Source organism: Lagopus leucura, unplaced genomic scaffold (genome assembly GCF_019238085.1).
Source record: "Lagopus leucura isolate 7727_CA_CO unplaced genomic scaffold, USGS_WTPT01 Super-Scaffold_100062, whole genome shotgun sequence".
Taxonomy (NCBI): domain Eukaryota; kingdom Metazoa; phylum Chordata; class Aves; order Galliformes; family Phasianidae; genus Lagopus; species Lagopus leucura.
Window position 1 is genome coordinate 993,706 of NW_024962307.1, and position 18,264 is coordinate 1,011,969.

The 18,264-nt window shown below is 47.6% G+C and overlaps 1 protein-coding gene across 2 annotated transcripts; it reads left to right on the forward strand.

Moving 5' to 3' along the window:
- Window positions 1-73: 73 nt before the first annotated feature.
- On the forward strand, window positions 74-14,771 carry ARHGAP25 (Rho GTPase activating protein 25). 2 transcript variants are annotated; one of them, XM_042886779.1, is made up of 11 exons: window positions 74-162; window positions 3,853-4,046; window positions 6,182-6,269; window positions 6,641-6,760; window positions 7,807-8,014; window positions 9,533-9,665; window positions 10,100-10,173; window positions 10,697-10,818; window positions 11,048-11,253; window positions 11,882-12,465; window positions 13,222-14,771. In XM_042886779.1, exons 1-11 carry the CDS (start codon window positions 102-104, stop codon window positions 13,430-13,432), a joined length of 2,001 nt encoding a protein of 666 aa, XP_042742713.1. In that variant the 5' UTR covers window positions 74-101; the 3' UTR covers window positions 13,433-14,771. The 2 variants fall into 2 exon arrangements, with proteins under 2 accessions (XP_042742713.1, XP_042742714.1); XM_042886780.1 differs by having other exon boundaries at window positions 6,200-6,269.
- Window positions 14,772-18,264: the final 3,493 nt, after the last annotated feature.

The window sequence follows — 18,264 nt, forward strand, 5'->3', positions numbered from 1 at the left end:
AAGGGGAGCCACGGGGCCATCCGAGCTCCACTTCAGCACTTCTCCTAAGCTGGCCCCCCCCCCCCCCCGGAGACCCAACGCCAAACCCTTTCTGATCCACAATGTCCCTCAAGCTGCCACGGAACTGGGATTTCCACCTGAAAATGGATGCTGCCAAAATAGGTACTGTGAGTGCTTCTTTCTGCCATTCTTCAGCCTTTTTGGGGTCTGCGGGGTGCTTCCATTCAAGCCCTGCAGCCATTGCAGCTGCAGCCCAAATCCAAACCCCTTCTGGGTGTTGGCATGGGGACGTGGCCCTGGTGGCTGTGTTGGAGACAGCACATGGTTTGCAAATGATCTGCGAGAAATGCTTTGCAAGAATCTCTTTGCAAGAATTGCTTTGCAAAGCTGCACTGCTGTGCAGTGGGAACACAGCTGGGGTGGCCCTGTGGGGTTGGGGACAGAGGGACTGGCAGCATGGAGCTGCTGCCCACTGGAAATACAGGTTTTGAGCCATTTGCTCCTTTTGCTCAAAGCCCATTTGCTCGTTTTGCTGAGCAAGTCTTGCAGGAGGTGGAGCGGTGCAGGTGGAGGAAGCATCCTCGCTCTTTCTCAGGTTTCTTCTCCCACCTGACGTCACCAATTTCCTCTCACCAGAGGTGAAAAGCCCTGTGTGGCTTTGCTGAATGCTTTCCTGACTGCTCCCAGGCTTTGCACAGCTCCCATCCTCCGTGGGATCCATTGCAGCATGAAAACCACTTTGAAATATCCTGAGTATATTTCCTTAGGAGGAAGAGCCCCCCATGTTGGGCTGTATGGCCAAAATATCACAGCATTTGGGTCAAACAGCCAAGGAGAAGAGTTTAGAGGTGAAGAAGGAGTTCATGAGTGTGTGCAGGCAGCAAAGCAAAGGTTCTTAATGGTGCCAAAACATGGCCAAGGTGCGCTTTGGTAGCTTCATTAACCAAGCAGTCTCTGCAGTTCTGAGTTCATCCTAGATTGCACATCAGCTTGCAAGCTCATCTTGGCTCTGTTTTCTTGCAAAGGCTGTTGGGACTTTTATCTGAAGCCTCTTTGGCTGAGGCTGCCAAGCATTGCTCTGCACATGGCCCTGGTCACCTAAAGCTGCACTGCAACACGAGATGTGTGTGCAGGACCTTGAGAGCTCAGCTCCTTGCAGTGACTCTCCTCGTACTTCGGGGTGCCTGCTCCTCTGTCTGCAGGGATGTGACTCACGAGTGGAAAATCATCTCAAATGAATCACCATTGCCTTTGCTGGATCCTCCTGGCTCTGTGCACTTCCCTCTGCATGTCACCAGTGGTGACCACAGCTTTGAGAGCCCTGGGACGGAGTGCTGAGTGCTGTGTGCTTCCCCATGCTGAGATGAACACACACAATTTATTTCCATGAAAGAGAAAGCTTTGTTTGCAATTCTCATTGTAAAACCTACTGTAGAATGTTTGCTTCTGCTGGGTTTCATTGCACGTCCCCAGCATTCCCTCCAATGGGAATGCTTGCATGAGATGAGGATTTGGAGCAGGGACCAATGGTGATGTGGCATCGCAGTGGCACCTGCTGCAATGCCCCCTGCAAATGGCACTTTGGCAGAGCTCCTCTCTGCAGTGCCCAGGGCTGGAGGAGGAGAGAGGCTGTTCTGGAGGAAACATTCAGCTTCGGAGGCGGTTACTGCAGGAAATGCTTTGGGGAGAGCAGTGTTTGCTCTCAGAAAACTCTTTCCTACCAGGGATGAAGGGCTGCAAACGCTGAGCCACCTTGAGAATAACTTTACCTCAACCCCACGTGAGATCTTCAGTGCTGACCACAGGAGGTAGAAATATGGAAAAGTGGTCAGTGAGGGACCCACAGCCCCGGTATCTCTGGTTTTGTTTAAACAGAGGACTTTCTACTGGGCAAAAAATAGCAGCACTGCTTGCAAAGCCAACCTCTCTGCAGCAGCTCCCATTGCACACCTCTGTGCGAACCCTGCAGCCAAAGACTGCTCATGCAGTGGGTACAAACAAGCCTGCAAAGCTCTCTTTTGTACTTAAGTCAGCCCAGAGCACAGGCAGAGCGAAAATACACCTGCATGCATCATGCTCACATATGTGAGGGATCATGGCTGGGCCACACATGGTTACATGTCTGGTGTTTAGGAAGAGCTGATGAGAAAGCAAAGGGAACACAGTGTACTTCACTGTTCTGTCTGCATCAGGGAAGAAGGATGAAAATAGGAACAAATTGCATTTCCAGCAAGGTCTGGGCAATTTTAGCTCAGCAATTTAAGCAGTGTAGCAGCAGCAGCGAGGTCACTGCCTTGATGCAGAGCAGAGCACTGATGCTGTGGTGATGGGCCGAGAGATTGAAATCATCAAAAAAGGGTAATCAAAAGTTCCCTTCTTCATAAAAGAGATGATTTTTCCTTGCAAGCTACATGTCAATGCAGTACCTGAGCTGGGGAAGATCAATAGAGCTGGCGGATGGAGACAGCTCAGTTGGGGGAACAGCATCACCCTGAACACCACTGCATCCCAAATTCCTATCAGCTCAGCTGTGAGCATGGACCCAAAACTCATTGCCCAGGAGAGGGTGGCAAATCCCTTTCAAAGGTCCCTGCTCACAGTGTCCCACGTCAGCACCCAATGAGATACGAGCAGCACCTTCACCAAGCATTGGATGCTGATGTTTGGATTCACCATACTTCTTTGGAAATGGATTTTCAATATTGTGGTGAGCTTGGAGTGCCCCATCCATGCTGAGCTCTGGAGGATGACGGCAGAACTCAGTGGAGCTTCTTGCTCCAGGGGATTTTGGAAGGGGAAGTAGGGCACAATCCTGATCTGCATCATCTCTGATGGATTTGCTAACCACACAGTGATAAATGCAAAATATTTTGCACCTTCATGCTCCTCACGGGTGCCTATGTAGGTGCAATCCCAAATACCACCAGACTGCAACGGCTAAGTGTTAATTTTCCATTTTTTAAAGCTTATCTTTTGCACAAGGCCAAGTAATCCCCCAGCACTGGCAGCTCTTGCTTTTGCAGCTCTGCTGACCAGCTCAAGGGGAAAAGCATACACTTGGGTTCAGAGCACTGGGTCAGCCACAGCTTCCCTTTATCACCATCACCATTAGCTTTAGCAGGGGAGATGTCAGAAGTCACCATGTGCAGAGCAGAGAAATTGAATTCCCCTGCAGTCACACACTTGGTTCTATCCTAAATGCTCCCCCCACATGGCTGGGTGGGCACTGGGGTCCTACAGTGCAGAGTAAAACCCTGCCAGAAACGATTCTTCCTGAGGCATTTGCTAGCAAAAATAAGAAGCTTTTATAGAGGGGCCAAGTGCTGATCCATGGCACAAGATGCATGGGAAACATCCATGCAATAGGAGATGGGGGCACCGCAGTAGGAGATGGGACAGCAGCAAATCCCCCCTTCCTCCCTTGGAAATTTCCAGTCTCACTGCAGGAGATCATCCCCTTTAGCAACATCACACAAAAGGCAAAACTTCATTTTCCAGGCAGTTTTGTTGCTGGTTTGTATTTTTTTCGGCCAGGCTGGATCACTCTGATCTCACAGCTGCAGCCTATTTGGGGTGGGGATAAGAAAACACACACTCCCATTAGGGAGAAAGAAAAAAAAAAGAGAGAAAAAAAGAAAAAGCTTATGATTTTCTTCTTGCTTGCAAGACAATGACTCCCACGCAGGAAAAAGGAAGCACGGGCTGATAGATACTGCAGCCACTTCCTTTACAATTAGCCAGCCAGTTTGCTGGGTGCAAGCAGAGGGGCTGAGAGCTCCCGCTGCTTGAATTGGGCTGGTGCCTCCATCCCCTCCATCCCCTCATCCCCCAATCCTGTCCCCATCCCCACAGCCCGCTCCAGGAGTGTGATGAGCGGTGAGGCCGTGACCCCCCAGCCTGGCCCCCCCAGCGCCATGGAGCGGCCACTGAAGCTGGGTTGGCTGAAGAAGCAGCGCTCCATCGTCAAGAACTGGCAGCAGCGGTACTTCGTGCTGCGGGGCCAACAGCTCTACTACTACAAGGATGAGGATGACACCAAGCCGCAGGTAGGCTGGGGACTTGCTTTGCTCTTTGGGGATGGGGCTGGAGTTTGGTTTTGAAGAGGGTTTGTTGCCTTGGGGTGGTAACAATGATGGGATATCCTCATAAGGATCTTCGTCCATGTGCTGAAATTTGTATGGTGCCCACAGGCATCGCCTGTCCTCCAGGACAACAGACGTAGGCCAGGGAGACGTGGCAGTGCTGTGTTTGGGATGAGCACATAGGGCGTGTGAGATTGGACCCATCTCATGGGATGCTTGTAGGAGAAAGCAAGCAATCTTTTGGTCTTGAGACAGCCCTGACAGACCTCGTGGCTGGGGTGGGAGATGGAGTGAGGGGCTCCTCTGAGAAGAGAGATAAGGAAAGGAAATCTTTCTCCAGCCCTTTAGTTCGCATCCTATCCTGGCAGGGGGTTGGGCCACGTGGATGGGGTTTGTTCCTTGGCCCTCTTCCACCCTGCACAGCTGCAGGAAACCTGTCCACTGCCTGCTCCTTTCAGAACTAGAAAGTTGCTGTGTTTGGATGGTTTTTGGATCTCCAAGAGATCACAGCATGCACATCAGCCCGTGCACAATGCCTGCGATCCCTACTGCGGCACGATTTAGGTGTCTGTACCCAATGTCCCCAGCCTTGCCAGCCACACCAGTGTTTGGGTCTCTTTTGGGGCTGCGATGAACCCTCTGTGGCACCCACCCAAACCATTGCTCAGGGGATGTGTTGGAATACAATTGCTGGGAGGAAATCAGCTTGTTTTCCCTATGTTTGTGGATAATTTCAACCGTGTTCTCCACACTGTGAGAATTTTCACCACCATCTTTTGCTTGCTCTGGGGGAAAAAGCCTCCTTTTTGCCAGAAAAGATGTTCAGTGTGCAAACTGGCGCCAGCAGCAAAAACAATTCCAAGCTAACACAATTCCAAAGGGGAGAATGATCAGCAGAGCCTGGGGTGAAACAAGGGGCAGAGGTGATGGGACAGATACCCTGTTTATGGCTTTTTCCCCTCTCAGAGGTGTTTGGGAGGAGCTGTTTCCCCAGCTCTAAATAGAAATGTAGAAACTGAAAGTGCTGTATCAAAGCTGATTGCTGCTTTTAGCAGCCCTCCCCATCAGCACATCTCGCTTCAAACTGTTCCCACCAACATTCAGCTTAATGCCACCACGTTTGGGGCTCTTGGAGAGCTGATGGTTGAATCCTCACTGCCCATAGGAACCCAACAGCTTTCAGAAGCCTGAAATTAGGGAGAAACATCACTATTTCTGTCCCTGTAGGCTGCCAATGCTGACTCATACACCCACTCCATCCCACGCGCCTTGTCTGCTCCCCACCCATCCCCTCCCACAGTGACCGAGCTGTTGGCTCTGTTCATTTGTGAAAGGAAGAACCAAAGGAAACAGCTGCTTTCTGCTTTGCTTTTCTTTTTTTTCCTTTCTTTTTCTCAATTTTCTTCTTTTTTCTCTGCCCCTCTCCTGTAAACTTTTTCTGTTTTGTTTTTAAGTGGCACTGAGTTACATGAAGAAATTTCCTGTTCCAGTGCAGCAAAAAGAGGCTCTCTATGCACTGTCACGTCCCTTCTCCTTTGCGCTTTCTTCCTCTATCCCCAGCAGGGGTTAAAAAAACATGAGAAAGGAGGAAAACATGAGAGGAGAGGGAAAAACAAAAGAGGAAATCAAACAGTGTTCTCATTCTGAAAATAACTTCAACAGAAAAACTGGCACTTACAGAGTTATTGCTTGAAGTCATTTTTAGGAGATACACACATATGTATTTATATATATATATATATATGCATCCTTTATGAAGTTATTTTGAGGATATATGTATGTATATATAAAGGAGTCGCCATCCCAGGAGATGTTCAGGAAAAGAGTAGATGTGGCACTTGGGGACGTGGTTTAGTGGGCATGGTGGGGGTTTGTTGGGGTTGGACTGGATGATCTTGTGTTTTCTCCCAACCTTAATGATTATATATATAGATATATATACACACATTTATTTTTAATGAGAAAAACTGCAATGAAAAACTCAATTTCTGCAATCTGTCTCAAACAAGGGAGTCTGATGCCCAAGACTGACACTACCTCGTGTCACCTCTCAGAGGTGGGACGTGGGGATTGGCAGCTCCTGCTCTGCTTGGTCCTAGGGCTGCCTGTCTCTCCAGGGAAGCACCATCAAGGAGGTGGCTGGCAACCCAGAGGAAGGAGGGAAATTTATCTTTGAAATTATCCCAGGTGAGAATGCTTCCTTCTGTTTCATTGCATGCTTGTTGGGATGGACTGATGGCCCCAAACCATTTGGGCAGGTCATTGTGCCTGCCCTTTTCCTCCCATTTCTTTCCAACACCTCTCCCAGCACTGCATAAAAAAACAATGTCTTCCTTTCAACATCCACGTGCTGGAACATCCCATGTTGTCACATTAAGCACTTTCTGTTCCCTTCTTAAAGCTTCAGCGAGGCTGAAACGTTAGAGAGCTGCTTCCTTTCTCAGCCAAGCAGATGTTATTAGGGAAACCGGGAGCCAAAAATATTCAGCAAAGACAAGAAGAATTTGCCATTCCTACCCCAACCTTCACTATACATGGTCTATAAATGCTTTTTGCAGGGCTCTCTGGAGACCAGAGCCGGGCTGGGCAGGACTCCTGTGTGCTCATGGCCAGCTCCCAGTCCGACATGGAGGAATGGGTTAAATCCATCCGACGGGTGCTGGGTTCAACCTCAGGAGGTAACAGGCAGTGGGATCAGCCCTTGGAGGGGTGGTTTCATAGCATCTCACACTCCATGCTGCTGCTGAGCAAGGGTTTCAAAGCTGGGCTCCTAATTCCAAGAAAATGGGACATGCAATGCTTTAGAGACCTTCCTTGAGGTTGGACCTCATGGTGTTGGTCTGCTGCAGAGTTAAGCAAATGGCCATCAGATTTCTCTGCTGCTTTCAACCTCTTTTGGGTGCCTCTTCATTGCCCCGTTGACTCCAGAAATTGTCATTCTTGAGAACAACTCCAATTCCTTCCTACTGAAGGATCCTATTCCTAGCTCCCCTTCCCACTCAATCCATTCTATGGTTCAGTGACATTCAATGAATTATTGATAAGGCACTGAAAAAAAGTCTCACCTTCTCCCTGCCACTTTTCCTTCTTTGCTTTTCCCTTTGCCTTTCTCTGCCTGGTCCTCCTTCCTCCATTCTCTCTGCAGACTCTGCCTTGGGCACACCATCACCTGCCCCATGTGATAGATCCCCACTCGTGGTCAGGGAGGGATCAGACAAAACCCATCAGAAGAACACACCTTGAAATTGCCACCGTGGGCAATGCCCACAAAGGAAGCAGCAAAGCTCACTCCAGCCACTCTTCAGTGCACTGAGAGGGAAAGGGGAGGTTCAGGTTGGGTGTTAAGAACAATTTCTTCTCTAAAAGAGTGGTAGGGCACTGGCACAGGCTGCCCAGGGAGGTGGTCAGGAGCTGTGGAGATGTGGCACGTGGGGACATGGTCAATAATGGGGATGGGTTGGGGTTGGACTTGGAGACCCTTGTGGTCTTTGCGACCTTAATGATTCCATAATTATACAATTTAATCATTTTGGGAATATAACTGTTTGGAGGATGTCCCATTTTGCTATTATTTCTCTGGGAGCAGTTCCCTTCACACCTCAGCTTGCACAGCTTTTGGGAGCTCTCACTTTTAGGAAGAAGTGCTGCTGTCCCCTTTGCACATAGCGCTGAGCACCTCAAGCAAAGCTGTTGGGCTCCTCTAACCCCAGTATCTTCTTCCTAGCGGTGTTTGGCCAACGCTTGGCAGAGACCATGGCCTACGAGCAGAAGTTTGGGCAGCACCAGGTGCCCATCCTGGTGCAGAAATGTGCTGAGTTCATCCGGGAGCACGGGGTGAATGAAGAAGGCATCTTCCGCCTCCCCGGCCAGGACAACCTGGTGAAGCAGCTCAGGGATGCCTTTGATGCTGGGGAAAGGCCATCATTTGACAGGTAATGTTGATTCCCTCTTTTCCGCTGAGCTTGCACACCAAAATCTGGGGAAAAGTGGCCTCTCCCCCCTGCAGGATCTCAGCAGTGCACTGATGGAGACTTGGGGCCAGAAGAAGGGTTCAGCACACAGAGAGGGGCTCAGCAGAAACCCTTCGAAAGGGTTATTATGAGAGATGGATCTGTGGGAGGAGTTTAGGGACACCAGAGATCCACACAATGAGTGTTGTTCCAGACAGCAAAGAAGGCAAAGGGAAGAGCCTACAAAGCACATCAGCTAAGGACAGAGGTTTGGGGAAAGAAGAGCAAGAAGAGTAGTGCAAATATGTTCAGAGAATACCCTAAACCTCACAGAAGTAATTTCTTACCCTGACAGCCCATTGGCTGCTTTTCCCACAGAGAAATAAGAGAGGGATTTTGGCTGCTCAAAAGCTGCCTCCTCCCACATCCCTTCCACTGCCGGGCTGAGAAGGAAAAGCAAATCCCCTAAAGCCAAGAGAGCCCCCTGGTGCTGCCTATAACCCCCAGGGAGTCTCTGGGGAGAGTTGTTTGCTGCTTTCGAAGCATAACAATCCCAGCCCTTCATTTTGCAGCTGAATATTTCTTGCCTTCTGTGTCCCCAACACACTGTGTTCTGTTACAACCTGTAGGGGGGTCACAGGAAGGTGAAGCTTTTATTTTTTTGCATAATGGTGTTTTGCAGCAAGGGAAGCTGGCACTGCTCCTTGTACCCTGCCATGTTAACCCTACAGGGCTCAGATGAGCATCACTGCAGCACCTCCTGTGCACTTCACATAAAATATATCTTCAGCAAGGCCAGTAAAGGGGTTTCCAGAAAGGTGAATACTGCAAGGTGCTGGGTTTGCAGCCAGTTTGGGTTTGCACTGGCACACACAAAGCACAGCATGACTCGGGGAGGGAGCCTTGGAAAACTGTTGGTAAAGCCCGGGCATCCAGGATGTCTATTGGTAGGCCCTACAAAAATATGGCTCTGAAAAAAATCCTCTGTGATTCTGTGGGTTCGTTTAAAAACCCCAACCAATCCTAAAAATAAATGACCTGGGAGATTTTTGCTAGAGGTTTATAAGAGTTTAAGCAACTTCAAGGTAGGTCAAATGAGACTTACTGTCTTGACAGTATCCTTTTGACATAATGTAAACTACATGGTATGCAAAGCTGCAAACATCTGGCCCGGCAGAACATCTTCAGTAATTGCTGTTAATCGTCCAAACCCCAGGCAATGCAGAGTGGGGAGCTCCTGCCAAACGTGTGAATGCCTGCAGACTGGGTTTGCATGCAAAATTCAGCACAGGCTGGGGATGTGCAGCAGGGAAAATCTTCACCAAGCAGATTATTTGGCCAAGTGGGGCCATTCCCTGACTTGGGGTGCCCTGTGAGCTGCTACTGGCTTTTTGTTGTTCCCTGTTTATAGTTCTGCAGCTCATGCATCTATACACAAAGCATGGAGCAGGGCAGGGATTGCTCGCCGGCTGGGTTTGGGTCTCACCTGTGGCTTTGCAGGGACACGGATGTGCACACTGTGGCCTCTCTGTTCAAGCTGTACCTACGGGAGCTTCCTGAGCCAGTTGTGCCATGGATACAGTATGAAGATTTCCTGCTCTGTGGCCAGATGCTGGACGTGGACCAGAAAAAGGTACAGAAGTGCATTCGTTTCTCTCCTTCTGGACTTAAAATCAAAGCTTAGGTTTCCATAGCAGATCTAAGGCATGACAGCAGCTTCTGCAGCTGCTGTCCTGTGGTGGAAGGCTCCAGGTAGCAGCAAGGATGGGAGCAGGGGTGTGGGTGGGAGTCAGATGAGTGAGATGCAATGAGAGCTGCCCTGTCCTAATGCTGTGTTTGGGTGGAAAAGCAAGAAGGTACTCATGGGCACTGCTCCTACGCACATGAAAATGAGACAGAGAGCATCCCCAGTCTGTGCTGGGTCTCCCTAAGAAATGGCATGGCCACAGTTGCAAGCAAATGCCAGGAGGTGACACCACACAGGGATGGCTGGAGCAACACAGAGCCTCTCTTCAACCCATGTACACCCATGCATCTTCACAAAGCTGTTCCTTAACTTGCATTTAGGGGCATCAGGACCTCCTGAAGCAGCTGTCTCTTCTTCCCAGAGACAACTACAACCTCCTCAGCTACATCTGCAGGTCAGTCCTTTGCATCAGATACAAACAGCTCCAGTTAGATGGTGAGCAGGAATATCACCCTAAAGACTGAGGCTGACTCCCCATCAGCCACTAGATCCTGACTTTTAAGAGAGTTTCCACCATTGGGCTGAACATCTCAAAGATATCTGAGTGTGAATGCATACAAACTCACTTATGAACTCCTGAGAATATAAACCAGCATAGCTTTTTTTAACACAAAGCTTTGCATAATGAAGCAGCCAGCTTTCACTCTGAGTGATGTGTGATTTTTCTCTGGTTGTTAAATATTGGTTGGATTTTCCCCCTTTTTTCTGTTTTTTGGGGTGTGTGTTGGCCATCACATGGTGGTTTTCTTACTGCCACCAACAAGACCCAGCTACAGCATACATTTGTAAGGCACTTACATTCTTCTGTGCTTGGGAATTAGAGGATGAGAACAGAGTAATTGGATATCTAAGGTATCTGAGGCTTTTGTACAGTCTTCTTTCTCTGATTGGAAATGCTTGCCCTTGGGTCCTGATAGGTTTCTATATGAAGTACAGCTGAACTCCGGCGTCAACAAGATGAGTGTGGATAACCTGGCAACAGTGATTGGAGTGAACCTCATCAGACCCAAGATAGAGGATCCTGCAACTATTATGAGAGGTGAAAGTGACTCCTGGAATAACTGATGTCTATTTGGTATACTGAAGTACAAATTTGCACCCACAAACTTGAAAATTAAAAACCTGAAATTAAATATTTTCTAACCTAAGGAATTGTGTATTCCCTCCAAGGATTTCATGCAATTCAGGAATTTGGTGAATTTTGCTTAGAGAGGTGTGAAATACTTAGAAAAACAAGTGAAACTCAGAGAGTCTCTGATTTCTTCCAGGCACACTGCCAATCCAGAAAGTGATGACCGTGATGATCAGCAATCATGCAGACCTCTTTCCCCCATCCAAGGACGTGCCGCCCTCCCCAACAACCCAACAGAATGACAAGAAAGCCCCCATCCTGCGCAGCTCCGTGGGCTGGGACTCTGCAGAGGACTCCACATTGCCCAGGGCAGAGAGCTCAGTCCAAAGGCAAATGGCAAGGGTAGGTCCTTGGGGAATAAAACAGGAGCCCAATAAATGGCTGGTTAATGACTGTGGGATCAAATGGGTCAGCAAGCCATATGAGGGCTTGCTATTTATAGGATAAAGAACCGTAACTGTCATCCCTGGAAACAGATCTGGAAAACAAGCTCTTTCCTCTGGAAAACTTACTGTTCTTGGAAAAATGGTTCTTTTACCTAAAGTTTTTTTAGTTAAAAGGCAGAAGAGATGAAGCTTTTTCCGTTTGTGTTGGTGATGTGAAAACATTGAGGGGTAAAGTCTTTTGTCAGAAGGAAATAACCTCAGCAGAGAACTCTTCTTAATGGAAAACGCAATGTAATCCAAAATGGAGTCACAGAGTGCCTTGGGTTGGGAGAGACCTCAAAGCCCACCCAGTTTCAACCCCTGCCACTTTCAACTGGTTGCCCCCAAGCAGATCAGGTTGCCCATCCACAGCTTCTCTGGGAGCAGTGCCAGGGCCTTACCAGCTGATAAATACCAATTCTTATGGACAAGCTGTGGCCATTCCTGCTGTGTGAGTCAACATGCCCTTTGTCAATATTGAGGTCTCTGCAGTCACTGCCCACAAACAAAATGAGAGATCCTAATGCTTCCACTCTGTTTTGCAGAAAGACAACCCAAGTGCCAGCTGTGCTCCTGGGCTGGCTGTGAGCTCACGTGCACCCAGTGAAGATACTGGCGTGCAACCATCCAAAGATACACTGGGAATGTGGAAAATGCAAGCAAGGAAAAGGACTCAGACTTTACCTAACAGAAAATCCTTCCTGACTGCTGCATCTCCAGGGGAGAAAGGCAGCAATGACAGGAACGACGTATTTAACAATGACTTTTGGAAAGGCTCCACACAGAGCAACCCACGTTCTGTGCTCACTGAAGGACATAAGAGAACGTTATCTCATGATCTTTTCAAACTGCTTGACCTTCACCGGGCTTCAACTTGTGACAACGTGCCCACCTCCCATGTGGAAAGCAGCAGCTCCAGCCCCAGTCCTGCCAGCAGCTGCTCTGATAAGGAATTCCAGCCCTGCCTCAGCCCCTGCCATCAGCCCCAGGAGCCAACCAGCCCTGCCAGCAGCCCTTCCGAGGTGTTCCAGCCTGCTCCAGAGAGCAAGGAGTCCCTGCAAAACATGGTCCTGAAGCTGCAGAGAGAAATGGATGCGCAAAAAGAGACTTACGAGGAGCAGATTAAAAGGTAACGTGCTGCCATGCGCTGCTCCAAGGGTTGGTAACATCTTTATTGCAGCAGCAGAACTGCATAGGATTGTTTACCAGCAATACCCTACAGCATGTAACTGCAATGAGTAAGGAAAAAATACAGCATTATAGTACATTATCTCAGATTCAATTCTGTGTGCTGTGCTCTCATGACTTAGTAGTGTGTTACTGCATTGTTGACATTCTGTAGTTCTTATTACATCATTGTATGCTACTATAATATTTTTGCAATAATTACATAGTCGTATTTATCATTATTATACTATTATAGAATCACAGAACTGTTTGAATTGGAAGGGACCCTAAAGGTCATCTCCTCCAAACCCCTGCAATGAACAGGGACACCCAGAGCTCGATCAGTTGCTCAGAGCATGTCCAGCCTGACTTTGGGTGTCTCCATGGATCAGCATGCACCACATCTCTGGCAACCTGTGCTAGTGCCTCATTGCCCTTATTGCACTATCCAGAATTCAGTAGCAGTATTATTACTGCATCCAATGGTTGTAGCCATCACTGTAACTACAGCTTCACATACTGTTATCATATCATTATATACCACAGATGTTGATTTCTTGCACTGTGATGCATGCAATGATGATCAGGGGATCAGGACAGCACCTCCTCTAGCTTGCTTTACTGCTTAACAACAGAGAGGTCAGAGTTCTGGAGAGTCAAACTCTCACTTCTCATCTCTCTTCTGCTCCAAACCTTTGTGTTCTGTTTCTGTCTGCAGCCTCGAGAAGGAAAACTACGACGTTTGGGCCAAAGTGGTGAGGCTGAACCAGGACATTGAAAGGGAGAAGAAGAAGTCTGAGGAGCTGGAGCTGAAGCTGAAGAACATGGAGCGCTTGCAGGAGGACTTGGAGAAGAAAAACAAGATGCTTGAGGAGGAGATAAAAACCATTGCTAAATCCAGGAGCAAAAGTGATGCCAAAACCAACTAGGAGATGACATCCAGCTGTGCACAAACATAAAATGCAGCTGCACGAATCCAAAGGAATTGCCAAGCAGGACCTGAGTCAGGGACTTGTGTGTCCAGTGCCCTGCGACTGGCTGTGGGCTTGTGTGGAGGAAGGAGCCTGGAATTTAGAGGCTGGTTTATGCTCTGAAACAGGAAATTTCCAAAATACTGTTTAGCTTTTTCTTGTGTGTTTTTTCAAGTCCTCTTTCAGCTGCTCAAGTTACCTGTAGAACAGGCCGATACCTCGTGCTGCTCAATCAGAACATCTTGCACACATAAACCCAAAGCAACGAAAGTCCTTCCTGCCAGCCAGCTGGCTCTGTATTGGAGACACCAGCAGTGCTTCTGAGTGGAACAGAACATCCCTAAATCCTGGAGCTGGGAAGATGAAAACTCCCAAAGTCTTGGGTGGCACAGCCCATCTCACAGCATGCCTGGAAGCTGGGCTGCAAATGCTGTCAGCAACACAACCGAGACATTTGCATCAACATATGCACTTGGTTATTGCTCTTATAGAGCAAGAGAAGCCCAGACAGCTTGTTGTGTCCATCAAGAAACCTTGTGCCCCATCCCTTGTTGTGCTGTGCAAGACATTGATAACAAGGCTCCAGCTGTGAAATCACAAAAAACACAACTTCTTCAGTTAAATTGCTCTTCACGCATTTAAACTTGCTGATTCTTACAGCCATATGTATATAAACCCAGCATGGTCGCTGTTGAGGCTTTGGAGTTTCACACACCCATACATGGAGCTCTCTATCTTTCATTATTTCATCAGAATTCTCTTGGCCCCTTGGTGGAAACCTGGGTTTGCAACCCAGTGATGATGCTGGGTCTCTGCCCATCACTTGCTGCCATTGGCATGAGGACTAATCAACATGGCTAATTGTAAACGTGTTGCTTTGGCTGCTTGCTTTTGCACTGCCTGCCAATGAGTCTCCACGTTGCTGCTGAAGCTTTTGTTGTAGGAAAAATAGAACAAGACCCTGAAACCTCACTGATATTCAGAAGGGTGACCCACAACACACAGCCTTGGCCCAGCCAGGGTACAGAAAGGGGATCAGCAGGAGTTATCAACAAAGACTTGTAGGACTAAATGCACTCTTTTGTGCCAACCACAATGGAGATAATGCAAATGGATTGCTGTTTCTGAGGACTTGAAGTGAAAGTTCAGCTCCAGACAGGCTGCAGAACTGCTTGGCAGAGATCTGCAAAGAAAAGAGGACTGAAGAGAGAAAGAGATGCAAAAGAGACTGTGAAAAGAGAAAGATGGGAGTGGGAAAGTGTTTGTAGAGAATAAAAGCCATTATTGGGTACTAGCACTTGCTGTGGGGGAGTTCTGTAGCACTGAAGCTGACAACTCCTCAGGCTCAAGCTCAGACACAGTGCATGTATTGAATCTGTCCTTGCTCAGCCATGGTTGGAAAATCCAGGTGAAGGAAATGTGTGTAAGAATCGAGCTGCATTTAGGAGCCTGACCCATAAACAGAACATTCCCGTGAACTCAGACCTCAGAACTCAGACTGGTGGAGCGGGTTGATGGTTGGACCAGTTGATCTTAGATGTCTTTTCCAACGTTCCTGGTTCTGTGATCTAGTCGTGAGTCCTGGGAATCATTTGGGGAGATGTTTCTCCATCAGGTCCAGGAGAAACATTGTGAGCATTGGGCTGGAAATGCCACACGCTCTTTTCTGTGCAGATCAAAAGTGTGAAGAGGCAAATAATTCCTCCACAGCCCACAGCAAAGCATGATGACGTGGGAAGGCTTGGCTGCAGCTCAGAATGCTGTGATTAGGACAAGTGCACGTTAATTTAGTATAAACTGTGCATTCCCCCATTTCCGTTGCAGATAGGCAAAATAACCTCTATCAAACCACAGCTGTTTCTGAGGAGCAGAGTAACTTCTTTGAAGATATTCTGCCCATTAAAATGTGGAGTGTTTATAGTGGTCATATTTAAAAGATAGAGTTTCCAATGGAGGTCAGGTGGCCTGGAAATTCCTAAGTGCATGGGGGGAGCGAGCAGCTTCTGAGAGCAGCATGGGCATCATGTGAGCTGATGGGTTCTGTGGGATAAAAAAAAGTGTTTTGGTTTGGTTTTTTTGGGGTTTTTTTTTTTGGAGAGAGAGATAGCAATGGGTTTAGAGAAGCATGGGTCTGCCCATGACTGACATATAGAAACAGCCCCATGGGTACATCTCTCCACTCAAGGCCTGAATTTTGGCCATGCCCAAGTCCTGCTCTGGATGTAATGCACTTCCAGATCTTCTGCTGTAGACAGCAGGACATGAGGTTCTCTAAAAACTGACTGATGTATGACCTATGCTTCAGAGCTGCTACTGTCACATAAAAATACATTATTTTTATTTACAAGAGAATAAATAATAATCCCTGTACACAGATCAGTTTTGTCCTGGGCATCATAGAGTTAGAAAGTTGCATCACCAAAAAGGCTTTTTCAGGCCCTTAGCCATCACACTGCACAGCCACAGGGGATAAAAGCATCCCCTACAAGACAATGGGAAAGCTTGTGAGATTGCCTAAAAAACACCCATGGGATTTTTCTTTCTCTGTAAGAAAGAAACTTCCAAATTAAAGCAACTAAACCCACAGATCTGAATGCACCTCAATCTACTAAATCATATAATTATAAGGGTTGGAAAAGACCTCTAAGATCTCAAGTCCAACCCAACCCATCCCCACCATGCCCACTAACCATGTCCCCAAGTGTCACATCTCCACCACCTCGCTGGGCAATAAGTGTCAATGCATCACCACTCTAAGATTTTTTTCCTATATCATGCATTATGGAGCAGAGATGTGACTTCTTATATGACATATTTTAGCCCTGCTCTCATTGTCTAGCATTCTTTGCACTGTAGCAAAAATCAGTTTTGCTTTTCTTTGGGATTTATTGCATTCATTTAGTAATTCACTTTGTTGTATCCTGGCATTTAGTAGGCATGAGAGGCAAGAAAGTAAAATTATCCTTCCCACACTCTTCCTGCTGGATCCCAAGCCAGTCACGCTTATGCTGACTTGTCCCCTCATATTTTATCAAAATCACATTTTTGGCATGATAGTAACTTTCCTTTTTTGGCTTGGCTACTGCAGAAAATAGCAAGTTGCAGTGGGAGGCGAGGTAGACGTGTGGGAAATGTGTCCAGCCATTCTTTAGGATGGCTTGTGCAAAGGAAAGGAAAGCAGTGAGAACATGTTGTTCTCTCCAGGAATGAGAGAGCATTGTATGTCCTTCCTGCACATACTTGATACCTCCAAAGCAAGTTGATTTTAAGAAGAAGCCAGCTCTTAATTTCAGCCAAATACACAGCCTGAGTGATGCGAAGTTGGGTGCAGTTTTCCTGACTGTTAGGCTCAACCTTCAGCACACAGCAAATCCACCAAGATGAAAACCCCAATAAGCAGAGAGCTCAGCAAGGAGGCAGCATCTTATTTACCCCCTGTGTGAGGAGGCTTCCAAAAAAGCCATTTTTCATGCATAGCCCTGCCCAAAAGCGTGCCTAGGTGCCATCAACACCTTATGAAAATCTGCTTTATCGCATATAAAAACACAACATGATATTTCAGCCCTCTTCACACCACACACTGTTAACAGGGACTGGGAACAGAGAAATGTTCCTTTAATGTTGTCAGCTGGCCGTGATGCTGTTTGCCACGTCCAGAGAGATATTTCCAAATGAGAGCATTTTGGAAGCAGCCAGAGAGGTGAGGACAGGCTTTGACCTCTTGTTAAAGAAGTTGAGATTGGTTTGGCATCTGCTTCCCAAGCATGTGAGACGACGATTTTTTGCTCTCTTTCCACAGAAGTGTTGCCTTGTTTCCTTCCTCAGCTTCCTCAGTGACAAGGACCAAGCACCCCAAGGACAGTTAGAATCATAGGAAAAGTAGAATCACAGAATGACTTGGGTTGGAAGGGACTTCGAAGATCCTCCAGTTCCAACCCCACTGCCATGGGCTGGGTTGCCAACCACCAAATCAGGTACCTGATCAGGTGTCCCATCCAGCCTGGCCTTGAGCACCTTCGGGGATGGGTATCCACATCCCTTGAGCTGTTCCCAACACAACAGCTTCAGACAATACCTGTGAGCAAAATGTCAACTGTCTGTGGAAACTGTGGTGCTTCCACACACATATGTGGAGTGGGAGAATCCTTATTTCTCACTGACTTGTTGCTATCCACTGTGAACAAGTCTGAAATGTGGATAAATAGCATTTACAGGCTGCACGGTATACAGGCTTACAAACTCACTGTTGCCATGGGACTGGATCTTTCCCCTAGCTGGCAGTGGGAGGAAGTTGGCTTAGGGTCAAGCATGGCACAAGAAGTTACAAAAAAGCTCCAGGAGATTAAATTGCTGTCATCCACTCTGACCTGCTTCTGCTCACTCAAATATAAAGCTTTGCTAATAATGGCAAGCGGAATTGCTTTTAGGAATAAATCATAGAAAAAACTCCGTTCCATTATATCAGGATACTCAGAAATCCTATTCAGGAACACCAACCAAGGCAAAGCCCCCCCAGCATCCCATCAAAACATGGAGCCATGGGCATCTACAATGTCTTTTTAGGACACTGACGTCAGGCTCAAGAGATTAGTTTGCTTTTTGCTTGACCTTCCACATACCATAGCAGTCCATCCATTTAAGGTACCTGCCAACCAAAGCCGTTCTATGAATCTATGACCCTATTTTATCTTGGATGCCAGTAAGCGAGGAGCCCATTGCCACTAAGCTGAGCCTGCACCAGTGCAAGTCTTGCAGTGGCTTGGCCAGGAAAGGCAAAGAAGGTTGCAGCA

Bases quoted from the DNA above. Each gene is read 5' to 3' on its own strand.
- ARHGAP25 (XM_042886779.1), top strand. From the start codon at position 102: ATGTCCCTCAAGCTGCCACGGAACTGGGATTTCCACCTGAAAATGGAT. The intron at 163-3,852 runs GTACTGTGAGTG...CCATCCCCACAG, and splicing joins AATGGATGCTGCCAAAATAG to CCCGCTCCAGGAGTGTGATG. The intron at 9,666-10,099 runs GTACAGAAGTGC...ACTTGCATTTAG, and splicing joins TGGACGTGGACCAGAAAAAG to GGGCATCAGGACCTCCTGAA.